Consider the following 18,284-nt stretch of genomic DNA (forward strand, 5'->3'; position numbering starts at 1 on the left):
GGACTTTAGAGGAATATTGCTTTCTTTTCGGCTTTTTTTAATCGGCTACCGTCACTCATCGGTATTCTCACCAAGAAGGGCTATACATGCTCTTTATTTTATTTGGAATAGTAACTGTTATGTAATGACGAGATTTCTTCACAGAGACTGGCGGCAAGCCCAGCCTCTAACAGTTATTCAGTGTTTTCTCCGCACATGGATTTTAAGAAAAACAAACGAGCAGTTCTAACAAGACAATATCCTCTTGACTACACCGGGGGCAGAAAATGATCCGCGATCGGTACTCTGCTACCAATCCTGCCCTATTAGGAGGGCTTCTCTACGCATTGCATGACCCCAGGACGCGATACTGGACGAGTGACCGACCACTGCGTATGTCACGCGCTTGAGATCTCAGGATCCTCGCGGGGGGGGGGGCATTTTCATCCACCAATAGACGAGGAGGTAGCTTTTCCGGTTTTAGCCTGATTGGAGTAGGTAGCTGTTGTTCAATAGCAGTGAAGCGAGTTATCTTGCGGCCAAAGTTTGGAGAGTTGCTACAGCCCAGTTACGAGCCCTGCGGAGCCCTTATAGAAAAAAGCACGACGGACGGGGATCGGCTGCTGTGTCAGGTGCTGTTGGGAAGTGGGCTCGGTGGCCGGGTCCCCATCAGCCTCCCGTTCAGCTCTGCCTCTTTCTTGTGGTCTGTAGGAAAGAGGGCCTTAACGAAGCAGCTGGGGTCCTCTCTTGACCCAGCAAGTGGCCCTCGGGTTTGCTCCAGCTCATCTGTGCAGTCTTAGCATTCATAGGTAACAGGCTGAGCTTCTTTACCCACCACAGCTTTCCCTCCTCCTTGGGCCTCTTTCTTGCTCTGGCTTTAACAGCTGCTTGATGGGCAGTCGTTCAGCAGGTGTTGCGTGATGTGTTGGTGGGGAATGCTTAAAGTGTAAGGGAGGGAGGGAGGTAGCAGCCGTACTCTGGCTATGTCTTTGGAGATCTCACGATGGTATAGGGGCGGGGCGGGCTTGCCGGCTCTGTTTTGGGAAATTCCTTGATGGGGTGTGGAGAGTTGAGTTGCCAGCTCTGGAGATTTTGGGGATGCAACCTGAGGAGGGTGGAGTTTGGGGTGGGACGTCAGCAAGCTATAATGCAGTGGAGTCCACCACCCTCCAAAGAAGCCGTTTTCCCTAGGGAAATTGATCTCTGACGTCTGGAGGTGAGCTGTAATTCCATATCTCCCGCCATCACCTGGAGGCTGGCAACCATAGAGTGGAGCTTAGGGACGGACCTCAGTGCGGTATAGCTCCACACAGGCCCAACCATCCAAAGCAATCACATTCTCTAGAAATTATCTCAGTAGTCTAGAGATCAGTTGCAGTTCTGGGAGATCTTCAGGACCCACCTGGAGGCTGGCAACCCTAGAAGGCAGAAGTCCTTTGCTGTTGCAACTTTTCTCATTGATATTTTCCCATGTTAAGACTAGTGTATGTGTTGAATTCCTAGCACAGTCATTGAATTTACGGGTCAGGGGGAAGCAATCCTAATAATCTAGGAGAATGTGTTCATGCTAGAGGTGTAGAGCATACTAATGCACAGAACCAGCTTGTTCCCATCAGTGAGCAACAACAGTGTTTTTTTCTCTCGAGTGTGCAACCCACCAGAGCCTCTTCAGTGCCACAGTAATGCAGGAGGCATGTGTTGTGTCTCTGTAGGAATGTCCCAGAAAAACCAAGCACAGAGCCTCCAGGAAGAACTGACCTGTGCCATCTGCTATGATCTTTTTCGGGACCCAGTCATGTTGGAATGCATGCACCATTTTTGCAAGGAGTGCATCCAGAGCTATTGGGACAGATGCTCTCGAGTTGCCACCTGTCCCCAGTGTCGTCAAGAGTTTCCCGCACGGTCCTTCCGCCCCCACTACCTTGTTGCTGGAGTTGTGGAAACAGTTCGGAAGGCCTCCTCCGAAGAGCACAGAAGAAGAATACAGGTAAGTACCTTTATAGCAGTGACTTGACCTTGCTTTTGGCTCACAGTTTGAGGGTGCTGCTCATTTTTATTGATTCCTGCAGTGTGAATTTAATTGTGGGTCTTGGTATCCGTCAGATGACTGTTAGGAAATAATGCCTAAATGATAAGCTTGAAGTAGAGGCAATTTGTAGGGGGTTGTAGGAGTCTTGCAGCAGAAATAGTGATAAAAGAATTTAAAAAAGCATGTGACTAATGTGTTTGGACCAATAGATTGGGTCTGGAGAAACAGAAAATTCCATTGGGCAGGACAGTTTAAAATCCAGTTTAATTAATAATAGTGACCTCCTGGAAAGAAACCAATGCTCCTGCTCTTTCATTGTGGTTTAACAAGTCATGGGACTCTATGATTATGGAAAAATAATGTCTCAGTTAAAACATATTAATTCAGAATTAAGACACAAAAATTATATTGAAACTTGGTTCACTTTTCCTGGTTTTATTTCTAAAAATGAATCCTTGTTTAACCTTCTCTAATAGATGTGTTCATATTATAACTTCTGTTCTACCCTGTGACACTCCTTTTAAATTATCTGATAATACAGGTATTAAACATAGTTATGTTTAATTGTGGGTCTTGATATCCTTCAGATGGCTGTTAGGCAATAATGCCTAAATGGTAAGCTTGAAGTAGAGGCAGTATTTAAGTTCCATAGGTTTATTTTCTCCTTTGTTGGGTGTGTTCAACCTTTATATATTACTAGGAGTAAGGCCCGTTGTAAAGAAAAAATACAACGGGCTTTTGAAGGAGGCTGTAACAAGTGCCTGCCACCCTTGCTGTCTACCCACCCGAGTGAAGGCATTAACTTCCCCCCACCTCAAAGGGAGCTTATCTCTGCTATCTAGAGAGCAGTTGTAAATCTGAGTGATCTCCAGTGGTTCCCTAGGAGGAAATTGCATTTTACCTGTCTGAGGCCCCACCTACCCCACCCCAGGCCCCACCTACCCCACCCCAGGCCCCACCTGTTAAATACCCATGAATTCTCTAACCTGGAGTTGGTAGGGTTAGGCTGGAAGTCTGTGAATGGTCCAAAATCACTCAGTCAGGTTCCACAGCAAGGACCTGGGTCCAGCAGACCCCACACTGAAGCCCTGACTCCTGTGCCCTCCACCACAGAATCTTCTGAAATTTCTCACCAATCTAGAACTGGCAGCCATAGTCAGGAGTGGCCCCAATGAGTTCTGCATCAGAGGCCTGTAGTGAGACCTTTCTGACAGACTGTTTAATAGGGAGGAGCTGTCAGCCATTACATCAGATTACAACATTCTCCCCACTTTGATCTGAACAACAACAACCCCTTGAGGCAGGTTAGACTGGATTGAAATCACCCAGTCAGCTTCTACAGCCCTCACCTGAAGATTGGCAACACTGGTTCCCCAGGAGGAAAGGCCTACTCAGAGGCCTGTAGTGATACCTTAGGAATTCCCGACCAACCTTGAAAGATATAACTAAAGGCCTCTGTGTGAGTGCGTAGGAAGTCCAGGGGGAGTGAGCCCCCCCCCTCCCCCTGGACTTCCTACAACAAGCCTTGAGGAGAAGCAGTACTGATCAGTAAGCTCCCTGTTAGCAGAGAACTGTCTCCCTCGAAGGTCAATGGCCTCCTCCTTCCAGTTCATTTTGTCCACATATCTATCATTTGGAGTACAGAGACCAATGGGCATCTCTCCAATGTAATTTATTCTGTTCCTGCTTTCACCTCACTGTCAATTTAAACCCAGTGATTAATTTTGGGCAGCTTTTGGCAAGTCCAGCTCTCTTGGCCTAAACTACCTCACAGGGTTGTCCTATGCTGCTAAGACAAAACTGTGTGAGCTGGAGGCTAAGAAACTGTGAGCTAGCTCACACTAACTCAGCTTCGAAGGAACACAGTGGGATCTGCTGTGGCTTTTAGAAGGGTAGGGCAGCCAGAGGAAAAGTGGGTGCAATGTCGATTGGGCTTGTGTTGTTTGGGGAAGAGTGGGATGTGATCAAAGGTTTCATAAGTCCAAGAATGCCACTCTCTTGGTAGCAGCTTACCTTCTTTGCTTCATTATAATGTCATTTATGAGCAAGGGCAGCAGTGAAGGCTGTTTGACTCCTAGACCTCAGGGGCAAGCCTAGCAGAGTACTGCTTGTAATTGTGTAGTCTAAGCAGTTGCCTGCTTAGCACGTGCTGATCTAAATTGGGCCCATATCTGAACTAGGCACTCCTGCCACAGCATGGCTTTCAACTTTTTTTTTTTTTAAGGAGAGGAGCTCTGATCTCTTTGGTTACATTGGTTTTGACCTTGAGAGGATATGAACCTTGATTTGAGGTGCTACAAACTATTCACTGTACCATTTTAACTGTTAAATGGATGATGGAGGCTGTACCAGACAAAATAAATATAATTAAGACTTACTTTATTATTATCTTCACTCTTAGAAAAACTTCAGAGAGGCATTCCAGTCTAATCAGAAGGAGCAGGAAAAATTGATAAGGATGAAGCATGTGGCAGAGGAGAAACTCCACAGCCTGCTGGTAATGTTCCTTTCTCCAGTTCTGCTTCCTTATGAGCTCTGTTTTGAGGTAGCTTGTTTAGATGAGGTGTGCAGAGAGAAGCAAAGGCATAGCTAGTGTGTGTGTGTGTTTGCTACTTGTGGGGGGAAAAGACTTTACGAGAGGTCAATCAGAGAGAAGAGAATTAACACAAATGGAAAAATGCCAAACTCTGGGTCCCGAAAGACATATCCGGTCATCTAGGCTATGGCTGGGAGATCTCACTGTTTCTGGGCTTCCATATTAATGGTCATCTTAAATCACAGGGAAAAGATGAAATTGCCAAATAAATAAGTTGCTTCAAGGGTGACAGAAACTAATCATCTGCCCTGATGACCATCGATCTGCTGAGGCACCTCAGCAGATGGCAAGATTAATACTTCTAATTGTTTCACTTGCACAGAGGGAGTAGCAGGAGAATTACTGGGGAGCTTACAGGCAGAGACAGCTTAATGTCACTAAGCCACTGAAAAGTACCTCAAGCTTTTTCAGCCGTGCCAGCAGGTTTACTAGTCACATTTCAGTCTAACCCTTTTCTTCTAGAAAACCAGAAAAATCCCTGCTAAATAATTGCAGATGGTAAGCAAATAAAAATTCATCAGTCTACTTTTTTTTTTTTTGTAATTCCAGGTGATCAGTTTTTTTCCCGTTGAGTAAAGAGAACCAAGCAAGACATGTTGATTTTCTGTAGCTTCTCAGAATATGCAAAAGGGTGGGTACCAAGAGCCCTGGGGCTTAGGTAGTCCTATCGTATGGGCAAGGTTCACCCATTTTATGAGGGATCCTGAATATCTGTGTGTAGAATTTCTACCCAAGCTTTTTAGCCAAAGCTCCTAAAGCATATATTGTGTAGAACAGATGGCACTTGATGTCATTCTGAAGAGTTCTTGGATGAAGACTGCTTATGGCATGTCTCCCCAACTGACATACATTGCCACTCTTATTGAAGATCATTAGCATTAGTGGCTTTCTCTGTATGAAACCAGTGTGTTTGCATTCATAATGGTTTGTTCAGTCTTAAAAGTTGGTAGCATTACGGAGTTAGTTTAAAGCAGTATTTCATGATTCCTTTTTTTAAATTACCTATTCAGTGAAGCGAACACATCAATAAGAGAGGAATTAAGCTCTTGGCAATATAAGCACTTTTGTTGGGTTTAATAAGCTGGCAAGGCAAAACTTAGACAGGAGCCTGATGGTTAAGCACTGCTAAAAACCAACATCCGGCCTGGGCAGAGCAGCAGGTTTTGGCGAGCTGCCAGCTTGTAACTAAAAACATTATCCCCATCTTGAATGCTTTGAGAGAAGACATCTAGCATAACTGGGATAGCTTCTACTAGGAATCATCTGATTTGCTAATTGTTGCTTGTTTCCCAAGTGCTTGTGTGATTCTATAGGCCATCTAATTACTAAGCCATCTTGTTTAGTAATTCCCTTTATTTGCGTGTTACATTGCTCCTTCAGTCTAGCTACATTCCCAGCTTTACCTTCTGTTGTCTTTATACATTTAATAAATATTAAAACAAGTATTTTCTCCCTTACTATCTGGCACTCCAGATCCCTGCCTAGTGTATTTCCCATGTTTGTGCCCGTTCAAGCACAGACCAAAGATCTCTTGCCCAGGGCATCTAGAGGTGTGTTTGTGAAGGAGTATTCACTTGCATTCCCAGATTCCCAGGTAACACCAGGGAGTGGGGGTGGCAGAAGAAACTTTTTGTAAATGTGTTAGGCTGTTTCTCAGTGAATTGTGTCGCAGACAGACCTGGCACTATTGTGAGTTGCATTTCTATTTACCTTTTTTTTTAGGTTTGTAGTGATAAGTGAAAAAGTACATTGGCACAACTTGTGTGAGACAATATTTTGTATGTTGAGGATGAAGACTGTCAGCAACATCAAAAGAACTTGGGCGGCCTAGTTTAACAAACATTGCTAGTTGGCATTGTCAGTGGCAAGTCACGAGAAATGTGTACTTCAGAAGGAACAATTTGCATTCAAAATTAACTCTGATTACTCGTACAGACTGAGGCTCACTATGGAAACCCTCACATTCAATGTGCAGCAGCAGTTTTGTTTTGTTTTTTTAAAAAACTGGATAATGAAGGAGAGATTGATTCCGAGGCGACTTTGATGTCATTGAGCATCACTGTTGTGTTCTCTCCTGGGCCTTCGAGTTTAGTTCTGGTCACCTCATCTACCAGACAGGAGCAGAAATAAGAGGTTAGAGAGAAATAATGTGAATGATTAGCTCATGACTGTAGCATCTGAATTGCCAGGGTTACTGGGGAGATGGAAGCTGGATAAATGCAGAGGGTAAGAGATTAAACAAGAGGTGAATAAAACACTATCAAGAGTAAATCACGAGGGAGAGGGCTTGTGTTTATTTTTCTCTAACGCAAGAATAAGAACACTTCGAATGAAAGTGAAAGGTGATTCATTTAAGTCTGATGGGAAATGTCAGATAAAGCATTCTGTCTTTTATGTCAGTTATGCAGAATTAGTAATTTTGCCACTCATAAAATGCTCCCATCGCAAAGCTGCTTTGGCTTCTGCTCAGAATCCTAAAGCATTTTGCAGCAGGGCTTCATTTAGGGGTCAGAGTGTGCCCATTCAATGTATCCAGTCTCTACAGCCCATTAATACAGCCAACCTTGGTCTAAAATATGTTCCTACCTATATGTATCGCAGAAGGAAATGCGTGGATTTGACTTGGGTGTTCTGTCTTCACATGTGTCTGCCTTTCAGGTTGCATCTGCACAGAAGTTTCCCCCCACCTTGACTTATGAACTACCCTGGGCTTTTTATTTTAAAAAAACAAACATCCATACAAATTGTCCTCTAATTGTGCACTTTCCAGGATTCCCCCATCCTCAGTACATTTTCAAACCCGCTTTGGTATCATCTTTGCAGAAGGAGTGCAGCCTTAAGTGTATTAGCAAGCCATCTGAACAGGAACATGTATACTTTAAAAGGTCCTACCTTTATCATTGCCATTTTCCATGTCTCAGCTCCCTGGAGCTATTAATTTCCTACCCATGCCACTAGTGAGTGTTTTGTTTGTTTTTTGGTTTTTAAAAAAATCTTAATTGGAATTTGATATTGTGATGTATAGTGTGATAATGTTATAACAATCTATTGTCACAGTCTATTAGTTCCTCTTAATTCTCTTTTTAAAAGCTTTCTTTTTTATAAAAATTAATTATCTAGCCTTTTGTTGCAGAGATGCATGGGAAAAGGCAAATGGGGGTATCCCCTTGTATTCTTCAACAAAAGCAACTGGAATTTTTTTTAAAGTGAAAATGGATAATTCAGAGAAACCAGTAGAGCATGACAATAGATTGTTACAATATGAGTATTCTATAGAGCATTAGCAGTTACTTCTATTTTTTTAAGGCATCTGGTGCTGTGAAAATAGCACCTGGGAAAGGAAAGTGCTCACACGACTTCTGCGTTGGCTCCTCATGCCAGTGCAAATGCCTGTGCATTTGCAGTGGAAGTGAACACTGCAAGTGGGGAATTCTCACTATGTGGATGCAGCCACAGTCTATGCAAGGGCTTTGACACCTCATTAGCTTGCCTGAAATTTTCAGAGTTGGCAGTAAAACATTGCAAAAAAGAGGGGAGAGGAGCTCTGAGATGTGCCACAACGCTTTGATGCAGGCGCTATATCAGTAGATCAAATGGCTGTAGAAAATTCCCCTTTCATTCTCTTTGAAGAACTATTACTAATTGCCCTCTCTTAATGAAATTACCTAACACCCAGAATGAAAGCATCATTTGATCCAGAAGAAATGCCTGATATTGTAAAGAATTCATTGACAAAAGGAAAAAAGCATGAGTTCTTGGTGGCTTTAAATTTTTCAAAGAATGATACTAATTTTGTTAATCTTGTGAATGCCTTCTATTACGCTGAGAATATTGTTCTTTTGGAACTGGCTTACTTTAATATCCCTTTCATGTTACTAAGACATAGATAGGCAAAGACCCAGCACTTGGGGTTGCTAATTGGTTTAGGTGAAATAGCTGTTCTATCTGCTGAAGACTCAGCAGTAGATTCCTTCATTCTGTGAGGAGCCACCAGCACAGATAGCAGTGAAAAGGACTCTCCTGGCTGAGCAGAGCCCTGAGGGAATTCTTCACCAAGAGCAGGTAGCTCGATCAGGTAGTAGCCTCACAAACAGTCGCAGACGGGAGTCTAGACTGGGGAGCAGCATATAGTAATATTTGCTGTGGAGAAGCCCCACTCGTCACCCCACACTGGCTACAGAAAAACTGCAGAGGCCAAAACAAGCACCTGGCTACTGGGGGCAGAAATCTGACTACCCATCCTATCCCAGCTGTGGCATCTGGCTGAAAGCGCAGCTGCGCTAGTGAGACAGAGAGACAGTCAGCCCTTTGTGGCCGTAGATTAGATGGGGCAAAGTGGGGAAATAGGCAAGAAAGGCTATGGGAATGGAGAAGAGGGAAGCGAGACAAGAACCTGAGCCTAGAAGGGGACCTCTGATTAAAAGAAAGTTGCAAGGAGTAGTGGATGCTGCTAGAAGGAGGAGGGACAAGGTGGTGGGGAGGGAGGGAGGGAAATAACCAAAGACAGAAGGGTAAATCTGAGGGAGGAAGAGGAAAAGGAAGAGAATGGGTGGGTGGGAATGGCCAGCTGCATCCTGTTCACTGGCTGCTGATGAGAGCCAAACTGCTCCTCACAGAGTAACATGGGGAAATTCCCTGCATGAGGACTGTGACAGATGGGCAGGTGACAGAAACTATGACCATGATGACATGAAAATTGCAATAAACCTCTTTGGCACAAGTGAATACCCGTGAGTTTCAGTCCCTGGCAATACTTCAGTCTCTGTCACTTGTGATATCATTGTACCAATGTGGTATTACTGACAAGTCATTCACAAGCTGGAGTCACAAATTCCCTGCACGTCCATCTCTGGCTCATGAACTGAATTGCACCAAGCTTTCCTAAGCATTTCAAGTGGTCAACTTCGGCTGCAACCCAAACCGTCTGTAGAGGCATGCATAAGAATTTGTGTTCCATGCACTAAAGTTCATTCATTGAGTGTTGTTTTCCAAGACCAGCTCTTTGCACTGCATGAGAAGTCATGTCAGAGTTTCACTCAATTTTAAAGGTGGTTTAACAAGTCTTCCAGAAGTGTCTGAGTGAATGCTGAAGCCCTGCTGCAGAAGGAGAGCTCGCTGCACAGCTCACCTTTGAAGACTCCCCAAGCTGTAGAAATATTGCAAGCCATACCCCTGGCAGACAATGCTCAGTGACAGTAGGCACAAAATGATGCAAATGGTTTTCATAAAGAGGGCCATGGTCTGTTTTCTTACTGATATACATTTTTTTTTCACCCACAAAAATTTGGGATCTAAAGTCTTGATAGCTCTGTGCATGTACATGGATGTATTTGAAGTTCATCTTTTTTCACCTGTTTCTTGTGATCTTTCTTTACCTCTGATCAGAAAATGTCTGGTGAGTTGAATGTAAAGATCCGGGCAGAATTTGAGCACCTTCATCATGTCCTGGAGGAAGAAGAAAGAACTGTGCTGATGGAATTGGCCAGAGAGGAGGAACAGTGGGTGATAAGACTGCAAGGAGAGTCTGCACGCCTAGAACAGGGGATCTATGAACTGAAGAAGAACATGGAGCGCATTCAGCAAAACCTTGAAAAACTGGAGAACTCAGTGCTGCTAGAGGTGAGATTCATTGGGCCGGTTCAGAAAGAGGTTAGTGGTCTTGAGCTTTCAGGCCGGTAGCAGGGACAGAACTTTCCTGCTTGCTTTTCTAGTAATGCAGTGATCATAGTATTGCATTATGTGAGCGTAGATCCAAATGAAGTATCCTCTTGGTATTCTTTTTACATGTATTAGGAAATTTGAGTAGAACTTGGGGGGCAAAGTGACATGTAAAGCAATAGGAACCATAATCAAGAGAATAATTAAAAATAATGTTGTTAGTTACATTTATTTAGATATATTTATACCCTGCTTTTCTCCTCCATGGGGAACCAAGGTGGTTTACAACATCATCCTCCCCTCTTCCTTGTTATCCTTGCAACAATCTCATAAGGTAGGTAAAGCTGAGAGAAAGTGTGATTGCACCAAGGTCACCCAGTGAGTTTCCATAGCAGAGTGGGGATTGGAATTAGGGTGTCACAGATCATAACCCAGCACCACAATGACTACACCAAACTGGCTTTTGTCTGTCCCAAAAGAAGGGAAGAGAAAATTCACCATTTTGTTTCTGAAATATGTCCCATGAAGTGTGTTATAAAAAATCCACACAGATGAGAAATTGCAAGGAAGATTGTGTAGCTGTAATCAGGACCCAAGCAACCTTTCTCCTCTTCCCCGGATCTCCCTCCAGCATCTAGTAAAAAAATGGCGCATGATGTGAAATCTTTACACTCCTAATTGCCAGCCCCACAATGAGGCGGTGGAGAATTCCAACCCCAACGACATCACATCGTAGATTTATTAATTATTTTTGCCAGATGTTAACAGAGTGATGCAGGGAGGAGACACTTCCCCCTCCCCCAAAGAAAGGTGACTGGAAAAGCCACAACACCCACTTCTTTCCTCTTACTCTAAATATTATTTGGAAGCAGACATAATCTTGGTGCTGGCGGGGAGTGGGGTTAAGAGTGCTCTGAGAAACATGGAAGAAGTTCGTTGGAGGAGAAATTCATGACTTTTGTGTATGCATATACTCTTTCCATTTTGCAAATGTTTCATTCTCTTACACATTTTATTATACTTGTAACCCTATTAAAATATTGCTTAGACCTGAACACATTCTTGTCAATTTCCTCTGAGTACCATTCTTATATGCTTTCCTTTCTGTAGGCAACTGTACTTTCATCTCTGTTTGGCCACCTGTTCCCTTTCCTTTTCGCAGAGATGCCACAGAGATAGCATCTCCTTTCCTGCCTGAGAGTCTGCTGTGCAGTCTGGCCTTATTTATCAAAAATGAATATTTGCATCTGTCATTTCCTCTCTCCCCCAAATCACTTTTTTCTCCATCCTCATATTTAAAATACAACTGATCGAGTAATGTAATGCTTCTACATAGTTGTTGTGGTTACTGTGGCTGTATTGTGCAGCGAATTCTTGGAGGGAGCCTTTACCAGGAAGCTCACAAGCTGATTATGGGTGGATCCAGTGGAGGGTTTAGTGAATGAAAGCATTTCCATCTGTGGAACACCACTTTCTTGTCTCCTCTCCTGCTGCTGCAGCCCAGAATGCTGCTCCTGAGGAGAACAGTGCACCTGCAGCAACAGGGGGGTAGTGAGAACGTTGTGTTCCACAGACAGAAATCCTTCCATTTATTCTTCTTCTTCTGAAACTCTCTGAAGTGTAAAACGATTGAGGATGTGGATTGGTTGAGGCTGTACTATTCACACTAGGAAGGTTCCTTTTCTCTTTTTTCCCACTGTCTAATCTTTTCCCACTTTCTGTTTAAGGCACTGGAATCAGCAAGAGTAAGGTGGGTAGTTGGGTAGGTCACAGGGGAGTAGTGTTGTTGAGAGAATGTTTGAAATGGATTATTTGTTATAAAAAGAATGTACAGTAATATTTGAGTGGGACAAGGATTGGGTTATCTCTGCCATGCCCTTGGTGATGGCACTTTTAAAAGCCGTTTTGTTGTGAGAGAGGCTTTTCCCAGGCAAGCCTCCAGACAGCCTGAGTTTGCTTCACCTCAGCCATGTCATGAACATCTAATCTAACGTTCAAGGGTTTCTTCACTAAAACTTTGCTGTATGCCAGCACTAAGCAAGTTTCAGGGCCAACCTGGACACCCAACATGACTGTTTTGTACTTGAAAAGACATGTGGGGGGAGGGGAAAGTTTGCATACCGCCCCCACACCATGGGGGCCTCGCAGCAATTTTAAAATGCTTGAATTCTCCTCTGAAATGGCATCATCGGCCATGAGTTAGTCACAGTAGCATCTAGTTTGGCTCTCAGTGCAATCCCTTCAAGGTTCTAGAGCTGAGGCGGGGTGAAATTCGTTTGTCTTACATCGACATTTTGTCTTTGTAGAGATTCCCTAATGCAGTTGACCCAAATGAAATTTTAAAGTGGGAGAGAAGGGAGGAGACCTCATTGATGATTACTGAAAGTCCTCTGATAGCAACTGTCACTCACCAGACAACTGCTTTGTGTTTTAAAGAGATAAGGCAGGACAGAAATGTTTAAATTTAAATAGTATATAGAAGACTTTATTTTTTCAGTCCTCAGACTCTTGAGTTTGGTGTCTGCTTTTAACAGAAGAGATATAGAAAAACACAGGAACTGGGAAACCTTCCTTCCTCTCTTCTCGCCCCTTCCCCTTGCAGAAACTAGTGATTATGCCCAGTACTCCAGGGTTAGCTTCCACTTGAAATAGGTTTGTTAGAATTCTGCTTGTGCTTCAGTGCAGATGCAAAGAAAGGGGACAGTTTAATTTACTTGAGAAGCTGTAAGGATTTAGTGAGGTGACTGTTAATTTTCTTGCTTCTCGTTGCAGGTGGAAAATGTGGCTGTCAGGTACGTGTCTGGAAAGAAAAAGAGCTGCTTCTCTTTCTGCTGGCTTCTTATCTCACCTACTCTGCTGAGGGACTGTTCGTTTTTTAAATAGAAGAGGGTATTATCACTAGAGCTTTTAAAACACTGAGAACAACAGTTTGGAAGAGAGGCTGGTGTGCAGACTGAAGTAATGTAGGTGCATCTGTTTCCCTGTGAATATCAGATGCCAGAAGCAGAGCTGGGCAAAACTAAACTGAAACAGAGTCCCCAGGTTTAACTGGTTGAGTGGAATTCCCCTTTCAGGGAAATGGCTGAAGGAGACCGGTAAGAAGGGTGTGGTGTACAACCCTGTACAATTTGTGACCCACTAAGTCAAATGGAGCCCACTAGCTGTGTATCATGTCCTGCCAGATGATTCACAGCCTTCAGCAGCGAGGGGCTGGGAGGTTAGAAGGAGCCAGGCAGTCAAAAAAACAGGACATCTGATGAATTTCTGGTGTGCTGTTGTGCATGGCTGGTGAGCTGCATTTGGCCAACTGGGTCACAAGTTGTGCTGCAGGCCAGTCTTAGAGCTATCATTGCTCTGTGTAGTTGCTGGACTACCAAACTGCTGTAATACAAAATGTGGAGTCTTCTCTTACATTTCTATTTTTGCTGTTAGCTTATTACTGTTAGCTTATTGTGGTGAAGGATTGCTGGAGAAATTTTCTGCTTAGCGGCTGAGGGGAGCATGACAAATAATGACAGGTTTAGACGGCTCTTCAGAGGCTTTCAAATACTGAGAGGAATTGGTTTGAGAGCATTGGACTCACACCTCTGTTGAGTACCTGTCAAAATTGGCAGACTGAATTCTATCAGCAGTGCATATTGCCATTCTTCATTGTTCTTGGATTTGGCTACTTGTGTTTATGTCTGGTTTTGCTGACCATAGGGCAGTAAGCAGTTGAAAGGCAGAGGAAAATAATTGGCCTGCAGAGGTCAGTACTTCATCTGCATATCACAAGAGACTTCTTCAAATGTGCAGCATCCAGCAGGTCCCTGATATCTCTTTTCTCAAGATCTTAAAAACTCTCTATCTAATGTACACTCACAGCTGCTACTGACACCAGAATAACAATTTTAATAGTTTTTGTTCCTGCTGCAACATTAGCAATAGCTTTGACTGGTTATTTAGTAAGAGGTTTTTCTCTCTTTATCCTAAAAACTCACAACTGTTTTTTCTTGAAAGTGATCTTTAGTAGTGCTTTAAGGCAATAGGTTCTGGAGTTGTACACATTGGATCTCTGTCCATTTTTTAAAAATTAAAATAAAGTATACAAGGGAGTCCTCTACATCAGTCTTACACACCACCTTGTACATCAGTCTTGGGTCTCGGCTGTGCAATGACTAAGCTGATTGACACAGCCAGATCACTGTTATAACTGATCCAGTGCTCCATCTGCACGAAACTGCACAATCAGGGTTGGAGCCCAACTAAATTTTCTGTTAATGTGAAGTGCTCCTGTTGGCAGAACAGAATGTTCCTGTCCTCCCCCCTTCCTCCCCCCCCCCACACACACAACTGCAACCCAGTGATCTCATAGATACATAGAGCTGGAAGGGATCTCAAGGATCATCTAATCCAACCCCCAGCTCAATGCAAGAAATTCACAAATACACCCCCCCCCCCAAAAAAAATGCTGTTCTTGGGGATAAGGGACCCTCAGGAACAGCATGAGAAGCAAAGGGTCTGCAGCAAGAAGAGGGAATTGGTAGAAATTACCGCAACCCTTCCATTAGCAGAAAACATAGCCCAGATCCAACCCTATCTACTGCATAGGGCTGTTAAACAGCTTGGCTGCATGTTGAAAAGTTTGATGATTTTCTATGCTTTATTTTGGGACTTGGGAATGTTAATCTGATTTTTGTTTTGCCTAGTAAACTTTTCTTCTGCCTGCTCTAGGCCACCCATGGAGGTTGAAGCATTGCCTGCCTTTCGCCTTGAGCAGCACATGGACAAGTATGATGGACCCCTGCAATACATATTTTGGAGGAGGATGCTGAAATCAGTCGACCCAGGTGAATTTCCTTGCTTGCAACAGGTGTAGAAATGAGGGTAGAATCCGAAGCCCATTAACTTAGACGCAGTTTGCAGTATACTGATTAATTCCGATGTACTCTCTTCTCAAAGCTCCTGCACCTCTGACTTTCGATCCGGAATCAGCCCATCCTAACTTGATCCTTACCAAAGACCTGACTTCAGTGACAGAGAGAGAGAAGCCTTACCCTGTGTCCAGCAGTTCCAGCCGTTTCCTCAAATGTGTGAATGTGTTGGCCAGACAGTCCTTTGAGAGCGGGAGGCATTACTGGGAGGTTTGGGTGGGCAACAAGGCCAAGTGGGACCTAGGAGTGGCAGCCAGTTCCATAGATCGGAAAGCAAAAGTCAAGCTGTGTTCTGAGAATGGCTACTGGGCTCTGAGATTGCGGGGAAACTCTGAATACTGGGCTGCAGCTACTCCCCAGATGCGCCTTGAACCCCGACGCATGGTGAAAAAGGTGGGTGTCCTCTTGGACTGCAAGGAGAGCAAGGTGGCCTTCTATGATGCCGAGGACATGTCCCATCTCTTCACTTTCCATCAAGTTACAGCCTGCAAGTTCTACCCTTTCTTCAGCACTTGCTTTAGCGATGGCAATAAAAATGCAGAGCCCATGAGAATCTGCCATCTGAGTCACTAAGAATGCCTCATAGCCTTTCTGCCCACAGACTATATCTGTATTCACCAGGACCTTGGTGACTGCACTGGGGACCATTTTTGTCTTATATCTTTGTCTAGAATAAGAAGTGCTTGCTGGGATAACAGCATTATTTTCTTTCTGCTTTTCTGCTGGTGACATTATGTAAGCGTAATGTAGATTCCATCCTCTGAATCAGAGTTGTAATTAACCAGTTCTGGGGGATTTGCTGTTCTTGTTCCAAGATTCTTCTGATTTTTTTAAAAATTCATTTTATCAACCAAACACTTTCTTAAATAAGCCTTAACAACAAAGACAGCCAATGGTAACATGATGGAATAGAACGGGGGGGAAAAGATGGGTTCAGAAAATTTGAATAAATTAGATGTACTTTGAATAAAGACAGTTTAAAAGTTACTGGGATCTGATGTACTGTTCTTTTATAAATATTCTGTTCTTTTATAATATACATAAAAGGCTTAATATTTATTGGGTTTGTCGCTTGGTCATTTTTCCCCCTTTCATCTGCTTAGGAAAGGGGTATGAGACTAAACATGAAGTAAACATTCAGTCACTGCACCATGTTGACCTGGGTTTTGACCTGTGTGAGAAAATGGAAGTGAGATAGAGAAGTATGTTGCAGTGGGTGGAAGAAGCTGTAGGAGAAACAAAATGTCTTCTTAGAGTGCTCAAAGGCCCTGCAACTGATACCATAGAAGGGCGCACAGTTGGCAGTTTTGCATAACATGATTCTTTGCACTTGGAATTTATGAAGCAAAACCCAGAAGTGCAGGATACATAGTGCAAAATTAATTGCACAAGCAAATTGTGGCAACAACTGTGGTTAAGTGTGCGGACTCTTATCTGGGAGAACCGGGTTTGATTCCCCACTCCTCCACTTGCACCTGCTAGAATGGCCTTGGGTCAGCCATAGCTCTGGCAGAGGTTGTTCTTGAAAGGGCAGCTGCTGTGAGAGCCCTCTCCAGCCCCACCCACCTCACAGGGTGTCTGTTGTGGAGGAGGAAGGTAAAGGAGATTGTGAGCCACTCTGAGACTCTTCTGAGTAGAGGGCAGGATATAAATCCAATATCATCATCATCTTCTGTGGTCAATTGCATGGAATAACAAACACAGCCTTAATGCAGATAGATAAAGATAGGGTTGGAAGAAGGGAGATAGTATTCTATTCCATGTAGCCTTTCACATGGAAAACCTATCCTCTTCTGAATGAGGAGCAAGGCCCTGCATCTTGGAGGCATATTTGCACGATCTTACAGAATGAAACCCAATGATTATTGTTCAACCTCCCTGCTGCAACAAGCTACTGAAAAATGCAGCTCTACCACATACCAGTATAGGGATGTAAAAGGCCTTTGCCATGTCAGCATAGACAAGGCTGTTGAAGCAGCAGTTAGTTGTCATTTTTAACGTACATAATCTTTGCCACATCAAATTGAAAAAAAAAATTACCTCTACGCATTCTCCAGGAGTTTTCAGTTTCACAAGCTTTCCTTTGGTTTCCATGGTTTTGCAGAGGTGTGTATAACAGTAAATCAGTATTTCATCTAGTGTTGACATGAAAGATTTTCTTCATGTGAGAAGAGCAGTTTCCTTCCCAAAATGTTCTCTCAGAGGGTATGAGCTGCTGTTCCCAGTGTAGGATACCAGTTTTCCAGCAGAGGGCTCTGCCTGTTAACAGAATGTGTGAATTGTTAGCATCAATGCTGTAACAATTGATAACGTGCCTGCTATATTTGGCACTGTATTCTTAGCTGTCTGGAATATTATGTCATCAAACAACCTTTCTTTATCATGATTCAAGCAGCTGGAAAGACTAATCAGGTGGATGAGGTGCTTTGCTAAGCTGTACACACCAGTGAACTTTGCTTTCTTTGTTGTTTCCTTCCATACTAGTATAACAAAGTAATGATGATGAGCTATGAACAAAATGTCCCTTGTGGTTCAGTCTGTCCCACAGATTCACTGGGATGCCTTAGGCAAGGCATACCTTGTCAGGCCTAAGTCCAGCAGAGCAGACAATGGATGAAGTAGTCTGCATTGTACCACTTTGAGGTAGCAGGTAGAGGCTCATGATACAGTGTTCATACTTCTGAAACATCTACACCAGAGGTGTCAAACATGCAGTTTGGGGGCCGAATCGGGCCCCCGGAGGGCTCTTATCAGGCCCCCGAGCAACTGGCTGTCATCTGCTTCCTTCTCCCTATATCTTGCTTCCTTCTGGATAACAGCTTGCTTTGCAAGGCTTGCTCAGTTGCACAGGAGCTACAGAACATAACCTCTGTTTTCGCCATTGGCTGAGGCTCCTCCCTTGGGGAAGGCAGGAAAGAGCCAGAGCTTCCTTTGCCCAGTTCCCTGGATCCCATGAGAGATATACAAAGAAAGCACCTTTAAGACCAATGAGTGCTAACATCTTAAGCATGTTTTAAGTTTTTAAATATATATATGTTTGTTTCTTTATAAAATTTATATCTCTGCTACCTAATCTTAAATAGGTACACACATGGCCCGGCCCAACATG

The 18,284-nt window shown here is 43.6% G+C and overlaps 1 protein-coding gene across 3 annotated transcripts; it reads left to right on the forward strand.

Moving 5' to 3' along the window:
- Positions 1-411: 411 nt before the first annotated feature.
- Positions 412-16,162, forward strand: LOC132572847 (zinc-binding protein A33-like). Of its 3 annotated transcripts, none has more exons than XM_060240328.1 (7): positions 421-611; positions 1,692-1,966; positions 4,410-4,505; positions 9,990-10,223; positions 13,035-13,054; positions 14,976-15,091; positions 15,204-16,162. In XM_060240328.1, the coding sequence occupies exons 2-7, from the start codon at positions 1,694-1,696 to the stop codon at positions 15,746-15,748; spliced, it is 1,284 nt and encodes a 427-aa protein (XP_060096311.1). In that variant the 5' UTR covers positions 421-611; positions 1,692-1,693; the 3' UTR covers positions 15,749-16,162. The 3 variants fall into 3 exon arrangements, with proteins under 3 accessions (XP_060096312.1, XP_060096311.1, XP_060096310.1); XM_060240327.1 differs by having other exon boundaries at positions 476-788; XM_060240329.1 differs by lacking the exon at positions 4,410-4,505 and having other exon boundaries at positions 412-611.
- The last annotated feature ends 2,122 nt before the right edge of the window (positions 16,163-18,284 follow it).

This window comes from Heteronotia binoei, chromosome 5 (assembly GCF_032191835.1).
Source record: "Heteronotia binoei isolate CCM8104 ecotype False Entrance Well chromosome 5, APGP_CSIRO_Hbin_v1, whole genome shotgun sequence".
In the NCBI taxonomy this organism is placed as follows: Eukaryota; Metazoa; Chordata; class Lepidosauria; order Squamata; family Gekkonidae; genus Heteronotia; species Heteronotia binoei.

Coding starts and splice junctions, on each gene's coding strand:
- LOC132572847 (XM_060240328.1), top strand. CDS start 1,694: ATGTCCCAGAAAAACCAAGCACAGAGCCTCCAGGAAGAACTGACCTGT. Junction 10,224..13,034: donor AGAACTCAGTGCTGCTAGAG/GTGAGATTCATT, acceptor TTCTCGTTGCAG/GTGGAAAATGTGGCTGTCAG. Junction 15,092..15,203: donor GCTGAAATCAGTCGACCCAG/GTGAATTTCCTT, acceptor CTCTTCTCAAAG/CTCCTGCACCTCTGACTTTC.